Source organism: Phycodurus eques, chromosome 12 (assembly GCF_024500275.1).
Source record: "Phycodurus eques isolate BA_2022a chromosome 12, UOR_Pequ_1.1, whole genome shotgun sequence".
In the NCBI taxonomy this organism is placed as follows: Eukaryota; Metazoa; Chordata; class Actinopteri; order Syngnathiformes; family Syngnathidae; genus Phycodurus; species Phycodurus eques.
The window spans coordinates 9824081-9836330 of NC_084536.1; the positions used below are offsets into that span (position 1 = coordinate 9824081).

At 39.2% G+C, this 12250-nt stretch overlaps 1 protein-coding gene across 8 annotated transcripts in view; it reads left to right on the forward strand.

Moving 5' to 3' along the window:
- The window catches only part of lrp1bb (low density lipoprotein receptor-related protein 1Bb), a 341490-nt gene that overhangs the window by 109410 nt on the left and 219830 nt on the right, over window positions 1-12250 (forward strand). For all 8 annotated transcript variants that reach the window (XM_061691330.1, XM_061691337.1, XM_061691332.1 and 5 more), the window contains one exon: window positions 821-958. In XM_061691330.1, coding sequence (XP_061547314.1) covers window positions 821-958 — 138 coding nt within the window. The remainder of the gene's footprint in view (window positions 1-820; window positions 959-12250) is intronic.

Genomic DNA, 12250 nt, shown 5'->3' on the forward strand with positions numbered 1-12250 from the left:
ATGTATGAAGACGGTGTCGCCTGGTTGGCCAGACATTTCGTTGAGCCACAGAGCTTTATTTTCCAGCGACATCATCAGTCTGGCGAGTCATAAGTCCTCTGTATATTGCCCAATTGGAAGAAGAGATGCCAAAAACATGATTAGTCAACTTCAAATTTTTAAACGTTGATGCAGAGTAGTAAAGGCGATTTGTCGACTAATCGTTTAACCTCTAATCTATACATCCATTCTTCATCCTTTATATAATCTGGGTACTATGGTGACTATCCTAATTGATATTGGGCCAAGAGGCGGGGTAGACCCTGCTCTGCAAGCCAATTGCAGTACACAAACAGACCAGCAACCATCCACCCTCACATTCTTATTTATGGCCAATTTAGAGTATTCACTTGAACAAATGTTCATGTTTTTGGAGTGTGGGATGAATTACCCAGAGAAAATCCATGCAAGCATGGGGAGAATATGCAAACTCCACACAGGAAGGCCTGAGCTGAGATTGCAACCCAAAATCTCACAGCTGAGTGGCAGACGTGCTAAACACCACAGTTTGCTCATATCATCATAGAAAGTGTTGTGCAAAATGCTGGAAAAAAACTAAAACATTAGCCAAGGACATTCCACAGTCTCTGATGATGTAGTTGTTCACTTGTTGGTTCACTTCCCACCCAGTCTGTCTCTATGTGCCCTGCGATTTACTGTTAACAAATCAACAGTGTCGTCGATGTAGTAGGAGAAGCGGTATAGCTAATGGCTGGACGGATGGATTTTCTACTTTGCAGGAAGCGAAAGTATAACAAGGATTGTTGTTTTTCTTTTTCAGGTGCACAGGACGTGGTGATCAAATGTCCACTCAATCACATACAGTGCATTGGGACAAAAAAATGTATTCATTTCAACAAACTCTGCAACGGTGCAAGAGACTGTGAGGATGGCTACGATGAAGGAGTCCACTGTCGAGGTAAGAAATAATGAATACGTTATCTTCATAGCAGCTTGGTAGGCTTTACATGAACAAATAAATAGACAGAGGTAAATACATCATTGTCTGCGTCTGGAAGATTGTGAATTTAGAAATTCAATCAGTTTTGGAGTTTTATAATACTTTGTAGTTTATTGCTATTGAACATATAGTTATATTCCTAGTATATGGGCATGCATGAGTGATTTTTTTAAATTTTCCTCATATATTTTCTTGCACAGGGCAGTAAAAACGTTATACAGGGATTCATTAAAAATACCAATGAGAGCTGTCTTCCCCGTTTTAGGTATTTGATTAATTCAGTTTGAGCTCAGATTGGATGTCCAATAATCACGCAGAAGGCAAGCACACTTGAGAGCTTAAAAAAAAAATATTGACATTAAAGGTATAATTTGTGAAAGGCTATAAATATTACTTTAAAAATAGGAAAAGAAATGGTCATATGAAAAATCTAATACATAAAAAAATCTAATTCCTACAATTATTTGTTGGCTTTTAGTCATTTACAAATAAAAAGTTTTATCATAAGTTGTGGAAGCACCAAATGTAAGTGAGTTTCATTGTTATTTAGATGACCAGCCAATAAAATCGGTCTATTAGTTGATATAGGTCTTGAAGACATACGGCAAGTTTATGGTAAGCAGTCTTAAACTAGTCGGCAGGTCATTTTAAGTGACCTGCATAATATGTTCATTTAAAAAAAAAAATTACACACTAAACTGTGACAGTTAAAAGCTAAAAATAATTAAAGCAGTGCATGTTGTCAACAGTTAATGTCATTATATCGATAAAGTAATGAAATTTGTCTTCCACACTTGAATATCTCAGCATTATTTTTCCTAGATTTCTACTTTCAAGGCCAGCTTACATTTTTTTTTAATGATAAACAAAGAGAGTATCGATTTAGCTGGTTCAATGATGGCAGCTATAATTTTGATCTGGCCTTGTGTAAAAGGGACTTTGACATTGCTCTGTATATACAATTTAATTAATCAATGATATTGAATGAGAAGTATTTAAATACATTATTAAAAGGTCTTACAATGTCACACCACACAATGCAATTTTATGCTTTGGTGGCTTAAGGAAGTTTTGCTGAAGTCTGTGTAATTTGCAATTGTGACTGACTTCTCAACCTGTCAGAACCAGCAAACAGACTAAAAACAAACAAACAAAAAAATAGTGTTGTCCACTAACTCCTGATTCCCACTCTCCTTCCAACTTATTGTATTTAGACACTCTCGTGTGATACGACGAGGTCTCCTTAGTTGGTAGAACCTTAACAACCTTAACACTTTCTCTTTTGTGGCACTCACCGTAACCTTTGTTGTCCCGTTAGATGGGTAAAGTCACACTGGGCTTTCCTTTGTTGCTGTCAGGTGCAATGAAAACATAGACTATGATTCACAGCTCCCTGTGGTGACTCATTTCCCAGCTTATTTAAGAATTGAAAAGGACAATGTGTTATTGAAAGTGTAGTGGTTAATTCGTCTGACTTTCAGCCAGCTCGTGTGGGATCACGTCCTTTCCAATGACTGTGAATGTGAATGGTTGTCTGTCTCTATGTACTACTGTTATGTGGAAAAACCTTTTTTAGTCATCCCTTTTTTTAGTGTACTGGAGAAAATTATACATTTTCAGAGACAAATGTGATAAATAAATGCATTTTATTGTCTCGTTTTTTCCAGGAGCATTTTACATCAAACTATTCCATAATAACTATATAAACAATTTTTATTATACATCTGGCAAGCCATATGTGTGAATGTAATAATTTCTCTCAGTGAGGAACCAATGTTTATTTATCAGTGTGTAGCAAGGTATAAACAGCATGCCTCACAGTAAGCCCACAATCAAATCAAATCAGTGCATTAGCATTTTAAATTGAAAATCAATGTCATTTAAAGTTTAGTTTGTAAAAATTGAACTTTGTTCTCTTCTTTCTTTGTAATAGTCGTCTTGTATATGGAGGAGGTTGAAGTACAATGGTGCCTTGAGATTCGAGTGACCCAACTTAAGAGTTGTTAAAAATTTTTGAGGCAATTTTTTTGCTTTGACTTGTGAGCAAAAATCTGAGATACGAGCGCTGTTTGGTGACAGTGAACTCAGAAGAACAAAATCTAATAGCAGTGTAGTGACAATGGCCTGGTTGTCATAGCAACCCCCCCCTCAACTGATAAACTCTGCATTCCTCCCTGCTGCCCCGCTCAGCCAGACAGTCACAGGAAGCCTGGTTTATATAACCCGGACCTTAAACTAATTAACAGCTCCCCTAGAAATCTGGGTTTCCATTCATCAAAGACCCTTTGGTGTGCAGAACTGAGACAAAAATGGCCAAGCACTCTGGGACAAGTGCTGGAACACGATCACCCCCAGTGGTGGTTAGAGGCACTGCCTGTCGACATTGAAATCCCATGTTTGTAACAAGCAAAACTTCAGGAATATTCTATGTAGGTCTCAATGTCTGTGTTATTATTGTGTCAGTCTTAAAGGTCCAGCTGTGAGACTTTGAGAATTGTTCCTCTTGATTTGAAGCCAAACAGTACTAAATGATGTTGTATTGAACAATTAGTTGATTTGTCAAGACTAAAGTTTAGACAATCATTCTACATGCTTGATCTATGAGTAAGAGTACAAAGTTGGGAGTGTTTTACATTAATATTTGATTTTTAAACCCATTTTATGGGTTAAAATTGTAGTCTAGATTCGAGGCGATGGGCGTGGTCTTCTCCAGTTCCGGTCCCTTAGACACGCCCCCTGGGTATTTAACCCTTAACTTCCGCCTTCTCTTTCCTTTCTCTTCTTGGCTCACTGCTCTTCCTGGCTAACAGGAAAGCTTCGGAACACTTCCTAATTTGAAAAATAAAATATGGCTTATTTAAAATTTACACATAAAAAGGGACGTGGTGCCCATTAAAAAGACAAAGACAGTTTTATTATAACGTTGAACTTATGTCGAACTAAACTGGAAGTTAACGCAGGCGCCCGCTTCTGGCGTAGTCTTTTTTCCAAAATGAATTACGTTTTTATCCAAAACCAATATACGCTACAACAATATTCACTATTCACAAATTCACCTATTGACATATTTTCTGTGGAACCTATTTCTAACTATTTGCTATATCACAGTTTTTGTGCTCTTTCTGAAACGCCCTAAAATGCCGCCAAATCCCTGTCTAAATAGGAATTGGTTCCAATGAGGTCTTCTTAAACTGATACATCTCACCCGAAAGACAAGATTGGAACATCAGGAAAGGGCTAAATTTAGTCATTTCGATGAGGGTACAGTCAGACTACTCCAGTCTACTTTGGATTTAACATTGCCTAGACGTGATTGACACACTGGGCCATATTTTCATGAATGCCGTAAATCCTGCAGGGCAGGCGGCGCAACTGTGTCCTAGAAGTGGGCCAGACCGGTGTGGGTAATTTTGTAGACAAGCGCAGCCAGGCAGATATGATGGTGGGCGGGCTGCACCAATCTGGGAGTGTTTAGAGCTGACTTCAATCGCCACCAATCAAGTGGCTCCTCTCATTTCCTTTAACTTTGGCGCAACTAACAGTCTTGACAGAGAAATGTCTGTGCTGAAGAGAATGATTTTTAATTGCAGTGTGAGTGGAGCATTGTCACTGCTCTGGCCAAAGTGTGGCAACAGACAATGTGTGTGGGTGTACATAATGAGCTAGTGATAACAGCTGACGACTTAAATATATCTGCCTGTACCCCAATCAAATTCACCAAAATCGAGTTAGACCACCAGTCTACTTTGTGACAGGATTTAGACATGGTCTGAGCAGAAGTAAATTTAGACCGACTTTCTGCCACCAAATTGTCACTCTGCCAGGCACATCTTTAACGACACTCCCACGTTGCGCCCGAACTCCCAGCTTGGCGCAGACTGGTTTGCCAAATTGGCAAACACGCGCAGTAAGCCTTGCGCTCTTACAAAAATACGACTGCCAGCATTTGCGCCTTGCTGTAGGCGCACTGTCTATGAAAATAAAGCCCACTGTGTCAAACAATCAGACAACAGTCAGCAACATTCCATCACAGACAACCAAAGACTGACGTGAATGAATGAGAATATTCACGATCATCACAGACAACCCACTTCCAAATACAACAATGCGTATTTGCTTCAATGGGTATAAATAATTGCTGATACAACTGTATCAGTATCATTAAGGTACATTTTACCCAGTGCGAGTAAATTTTCAGTTTAAAATAATTTGACATTAAGCCCACCTGGGACTGTGTGGTGCCAACCATCTGCTTTGCTTCACATGGGGACGTGGCACACGGACATGCACCGAGTCCCTCACGGACAGGGGCTGACAGAATTTAGGTCACTAAGGAGAAGTTTTAGACAACCAGCTGGGTGTCTTACTAAACTCCCCCTGACCACCTCATCCCCCTGCCTACCTTTCTCCTCTTCTGCACACCTCTTATGAATATACATGCTCACATCCCGAGGGGTCTTCAGTGAAGGTGCCCAGATGGAAAACCACCAAACTCTTTTTTAAATTCACCTTCAGGAATTGTGCTCATATGTAGTCACATGGCCGTGGCTAAGTGTAGCATATCCCGCACATTTTGGCTTTGGACTGAAAGGGAATGTTGAAGGTTTTTTAACGAGTGAATTGAGAGACCAGTGAAATTAAGGACAGGGAGCATTAACTACCACAAATGCAGAGCAGTGGGCTGACAAGAGATCCAGGCTGGAGACGTGGATCTTTGTTTATTAAAGTGTGTCCCATTACTTGGTTTTCAATGTTTCAATTTGCTTTGATTAGATTGTAGGTTTCGTGGGAAAAAAACATTATTTTACCTCGCTACACTTTTACAAAATTAGGGACATTAGTCAGGATAAGCTCTCACACTTACTACGCAAATGCTTTCACACACACAACTATAGAAAAACTCTCATGCACACTACTCAAACACTCTCATAAACACTACTCAAACCCTCTCATAAACAGTCAAATCCTCTCATGCGCGCGAGTGAAAGTCTTGTTCTCATAAATACTACTCAACACTCTGATAACACTAGTCACTCTCATAAACACAACTCACTCTCATAACACTAGTAAAATCCTGAGTGCATGAGTGAGTCTTCCTCTCATAAATACTACTCAAACACTCTCATAACACTACTCAAACACTCTCATAAACACTACTCAAATACTCTATAGAAACGTTCCCCTGTGCCGGTGTAGCTAATGACTTGGCCAAAAGGAATGAAGGAATTCTATTGTTATAATGAAACTCGTGTCATAGTGATGCGCTACAGACTACACACACTCAGAGTCGATCCATTTTCTGTACCGCTTATCCTCACCAGGGTCACAGGAGCCTCCTGCCCCCAGCTAACTGCGGGCAGGATGCGGGGTACACCCTGAACTGGTTGCTAGCCAATCGCAGGGCACAAATAAACAAACAACCATTCACACTCACATTCACACCTACGGGCAATTTAAAGTCTTCAATTATGTTACCATGCATGTTTTTGGGATGTGGGATGAAACTGGAGTGCCTAGAGAAAACCAACGCAGGCACATGCAAACTCCACACAGCCGAGGCCGGGATTTGAACCCCGGTTCTCAGAACTGTACCGCTACATTTATTTATCAGTCAGAAATTCAAGATTCTGGGGATTGGCAAGGAACATTACGTATTTAAAATTAAATGATGAATCCGCAGCAAGCGTGAACATGAAATTCGAAACTGAGCGATGGTGTTTGTGACAAATTGCGCACCACTTCATTTTGCCCACCAAATCATATACTCATTGGACAGGACATTAGGTACACTTGCACAATCCATCGATATACATTGAGTATTTCTAAACAAAGCTAATGCACGTTTCCTAATTACACATAAAGTATATATTTATATTTATTTATGTATTGTATATGTACTGTATATGTTGATTGGAGTTTAAGTATCATACAACTACAACATTTACATGTAAAAAATTATATATATTATTAATACTTAATCCATTCCAGTAGTTCAAGTCAAAAAGTGCAATGTGTGTATTCTAAGGATCCACCACACAAATATTTCGTGTTAGATTTTTTTTTCATTTTGATGATGATAGTTTGCAACTAGCAGAAACTCAAATCTCCCCATCCTAAGAAATTAGAATATCACATTAAAAAAACTATCAAAATCATTTGTGTGTGAGGAATGAATATAAATCCATCCATCCATCCATTTTCTGAGCCGCTTCTCCTCACTAGGGTCGCGGGCGTGCTGGAGCCTATCCCAGCTATCATCGGGCAGGAGGTGGGGTACACCCTGAACTGGTTGCCAGCCAATCGCAGGGCACATAGAAACAAACAACCATTCGCACTCACATTCACATCTACGGGCAATTTAGAGTTGTCAATTAACCTACCATGCATGTTTTTGGGATGTGGGAGGAAACCAGAGTACCCAGAGAAAACCCACGCAGACACGGGCCGGGGATTGAACCCCGCACCTCAGAACTGTGAGGTAGACGCTCTAACCAGTCGTTCACCGTGCCCCCTATGAATATAAATATAAAATAAAAATTAAATCTATAAATATATAAAATGTCCACTTTGAATTGAAGTACTGAAACAAATAGACATTTATTTAGATGCACCTAGAGCATATGTATTTTGCCGTTACAATGGCAATCAAAACATGGAAAGATAATTATTGGGACGAATGACAGAAAATAATTTAATCTGGTCACATCAGGTTTTTAATGTAAATGGAATTTTAAGGACATTGGGAATATTTTATTAACAAAATTGCTCTGCGTGCTAACATCATTTGCACAAGGATTTATTTCCGATTATAAATCATTAATTTTTGTTTGAGTCACTGATGGTGTAGTGCAGACATGCCCAAAGTCCGGCTTCCGGGCCAAATCCGGCCCGTGTTCATATTTCCACTGGCCCGAAGCCTCTGTCATAAAACCAATAATATGTGGCCCGGCAGTACAAAATACACGCGCAATTTTATATTTCACCACAGGATGGCAGTAAACTTGTGGCTGAACTCTCGCGGGGCCGTTTTGCGCATGATCTCTTTTTTGCCCATTTCTAAAATGGCAACTGGAAGTAAGAAAAGGAAAGTTGATAGCGAGGGCCGACATTTCCAGGACAAATGGAAGTCTGAATATTTTTTCACTGAGTTTAGAAGCAACTGCGTCTGCCTAATTTGCCAAGTGACTGTGGCTGTGTTCAAGGAGTTCAATATAAAGAGGCACGACCAGACGGAACATGCTAATTACGACAAGCTAACTGGGAACGAACGCAGTGAAAAATTGAAGCAACTGGAAGCTGGTTTAAGGGCACAGCAACACTTTTTCACAAGAGCCAGTGAGTCAAATGAAAATGCAACAAAGGCAAGCTATGAGGTGGCAACGCTGATTGCCAAGCACCGCAAACCTTTTACTGAGGGTGAATTTATTCAAGACTGTGTGATGAAAATGGTGGAGAACATTTGTCCTGAGAAAAAGCAACAGTTCACCAATGTTTTCCTGGCTCGTAGCACTGTGTCACGAAGGAGCGAAGAAGTTTCTTCTGATATTAAGAGACAGTTGGACGCAAAAGGAGTGGAGATTGAATTTTTTTTCGTGAGCCTGTGACGAAAGCACGGATGCATCCGACAGCGCTCAGTTACTGATTTTTTTTTAGAGGAGTGGACAGTGAAATTAATGTGCGTGAAGAGCTACTTGACCTCCAGAGCCTTAAGGACCAAACAAGTGGGAAAGATTTATTTGCTTCTGTTTGTTCCGCCGTACATGACATAAAATTAAAGTGGAATAAAATCACGGGGATTATTACGGATGGCGCACCTGCCATGGTTGGCGAGCACAGTGGATAATCAACCCTAGTGTGTCACAAAGTAAGCGAAGAAGGAGGTAAAGCTACAAAACTCCATTGTATTATTCACCAAAAAGTTCTATGTGCCAAACCGTTTCCGTGGATCTCAGTGACGTTCCAGCCCACCTGCAGCTGGAGCTCATTGAGCTGCAGTGTGACACAGAGTGTCGCAGCCTGTACCAACAACTCCCTCTTGTCAACTTTTACCAGCAGCTGGATAAAGACAGGTTCCAAGAGATTCGTACATTTGCTAAGAAAATGTTGAGCTTGTTTGGCTCGACATACTTGTGTGAGAAGACATTCTCAGTCATGAACATGAATAAGAACCGCGCGAGGACAAGACGAAGTGACTCCCACCTGCGTGACATCTTGCGCATTAAAACCACCGCTTTTGAGCCAGACCTGCCCCATTTACTGCAGTCGAGATCTCAGTATCACCCTTCACATGAATTCAAACATGTTGTTTGTTGATTCTGATGAATAAAGTTTGAGTTTGAGTCAAATTTCATAAAAATACTTTATTTTGCATTTCATTAATTTTTATTTTAACCTTCATTTATCCAGGTCAGGCAGTTATAAGATCTTCCTAGCAGCAGACAGCATAGTAAAACAGTAAAATAAAAATACAAAATAGCATTCCCCTCGTCGGTAGCATGTAAAATTAATGCTGGCCCGCATGACAATTTTTTTACGGCAATGTGGCCCCTGAGCCAAAACGTTTGGGCACCCCTGGTGTAGTGTAACACTTGACTGACTTTGGTGCGGGCAGCGTGGGTTCAGTTCCCACTCAGTGACGGTGCGAATGTGAGTGTGAATGGTTGTCCGTGTCTATATGTGCCCTGGGACTGACTGGCGACCATTTCAGGGTGTCGGCCGCCTTTCCCCCGAAATCAGCTGGGATACGCTCCAGCGCCCCGTGACCCAAACTAGGATAAGCGGTGTCAAAAATGGATGGAAGGATAGTTTTTTTTTGTGTTAATGATGCAACAATTCAATTTAAAAAATATGAACATTTAAATTTGTCCATATAAATGATCCCATTGAAAAAACAATCTTTCTGTTTCTGATGAAATAATAATGGAAACTGTGAGACAGCTCTACTTTATCATTTATTATAAATATGACTCTTAATTACACCAGAAATTGCCAATATACCAACTTAAGTCACTGCTTGACAATGTTAATATTCCAGCTTGGAGAACAGTACAGGAAATTACACAGCTGAGCTATAAATAACGATATATTTTGCATATAACTTCATTCGTGACACCTTGCTATAAGATATGTTGTTAAATATTGCTTTTCAAATAAAACAAATCAAAGACCTTTAATTAAATTCTGTTGCACATATTTTTTTTCTGCTCTTCCAAACTGCTCTTTATTAAACCTACTAGTCCTTTATTGCTTTCTGTCATTTGATGTCTTCTAGTTTGATAATGATAATGCTAGGGTAGAATTAGTGGACTACATTAACTGTTTTATGTCCATTTATTCAACTTGAACAATATCAGGTTATGTCTAGGAATGCGAAGACTGTAAATGTAGTACACATAACACTGATAATCTGACTCAATTTGTGGCGGCACGGTGGTCGACTGCTTATCACAGCTGCCTCACAGTTCTGAGAACCCGGGTTCAAATCTGGCCTCACCTGTGTGGAGTTTGCATTTTCTCCCCATGCCTGTGTGGGTTTTCTCTGAGTACTCCGGTTTCCTCCCACATCCCAAAAACATACACAGTAGGTTGCTTGAAGACTTGAAATTGCCCGTAGGTGTGAATGTGAGAGCAAAAGGTTGTTTGTTTATATGTGCCCTTCAATTTGCTGGCAACCCGTTCACGGTATACTCCGTCTCCTGCCCGCAATTAGCTGGGTAAGGCTCCAGCATACCCGTGACCCTCATGAGGATAAGCGGTGTAGAAAATGGATCGATGGGTGACTGAATTTGTGCATTTTCCCTCTCTTCTGGTCAAAGTCAGCAAAGGCCTGATTGTTGGATGTTTTTTAAAGATGATCCAAAGCGATTACCCTGTGGTGTGGGGTGGACTATGCATTCTTTCCTCCACCTGATTTTTTTTCCTTGTCATATTTGTAACCTCTCACATCTTAAAAATTAGTTAAGATGTTAAAAATGTGTATATGTGTAGTGTACCCCACTTCACATCTGGAGTAACCACTCTATCCAATATAAAAATTCTTATGACAATTTTTTTCTCAACAAAATAATAATGCATGGTTTAAATTACATGGATGGATGGATGGATGGATGGAAGATTTGTATTGTGGTTGTATTGTATTATACCTTATTGCTTTTGTGTTGCTTCCACGAGAATAGTTGAGGTACGTTTAGATCCAAATTGGAAGAAAATATGTACTAGAGGGATTGTAATGTAGCTGAAAACACAAAATTATAATTTAATAAAATCGTTTATGTGGACCGTACATCCTCTCCTTGAGCCGTCATTCAGTATTCATTCTCATAATCATCAGAAGTTGTATTTATGGATCATGTTATTTGGCACTTTAAAGGTATTCTGTATAATTTCCATTTTTTTTTTGATAAATGTACTCAACTCTCGCACTCTGACTTTCGTAAATTGGTTTTGTGTGAAAGTTTAATTGAAAAAAGATGAATGAAGGCATGATAAATCAAAACTCATTTGTAATGCTTTCACTTTGTCATGCCTTTATCCCCCAGTGACATTTTCAGAATACACTAATTGATACTCTGGTATTTTAACCTTAAACTAATTTAGAACCAAGAGACTTATCTCTTCATTAGTAATATATTTAGGTCAATGATCTGACATTTAGTACATCCAATCCACATGTTGCAGCATTTAGTGGACAGAGGTTGTGTAATATTGGTGCTTTGACTGCATTCAAGTCTTACTATATGACTATACTGTGTAACGAATACGCCCTATAAAATATATTTGTCTGGCAACTGAAATCAAAGTTGCTTGGAATTCAGTGTAATCATTCTTAATTTTCCTGTTAAAGATTAATGCCTGTGTAGTTTATATAGCCATTTATATATCAATTACAATATACAGTAGAGTTTAATTTGTCCCATGACCACACTGGTAAACTAAAAACACTTGCATGTCATCATCTTTCCTTGATGAAATGAAAGGAAAATGCCGTTAATCTGTGCCGTATCTCCCCCCGAAGAACTGCAAAAAAATTTTGTAATGTGTTTTTAAGTACAACAGCACTCTGTAATATTATACTTTAAAAATATATTTTAAAGCATACAGTAAAACACAAATAAATCAAATGTATGAATTAAACAGTTTGTGCATCATGATTAATTAATTGCAGCTCTTTCTGGTCCTTCAAATATTGTAACACAGTAATTTGCAGTAATACAAGTCATTTTTTGCAGAAGATAAAGAATGCTTGTGCGT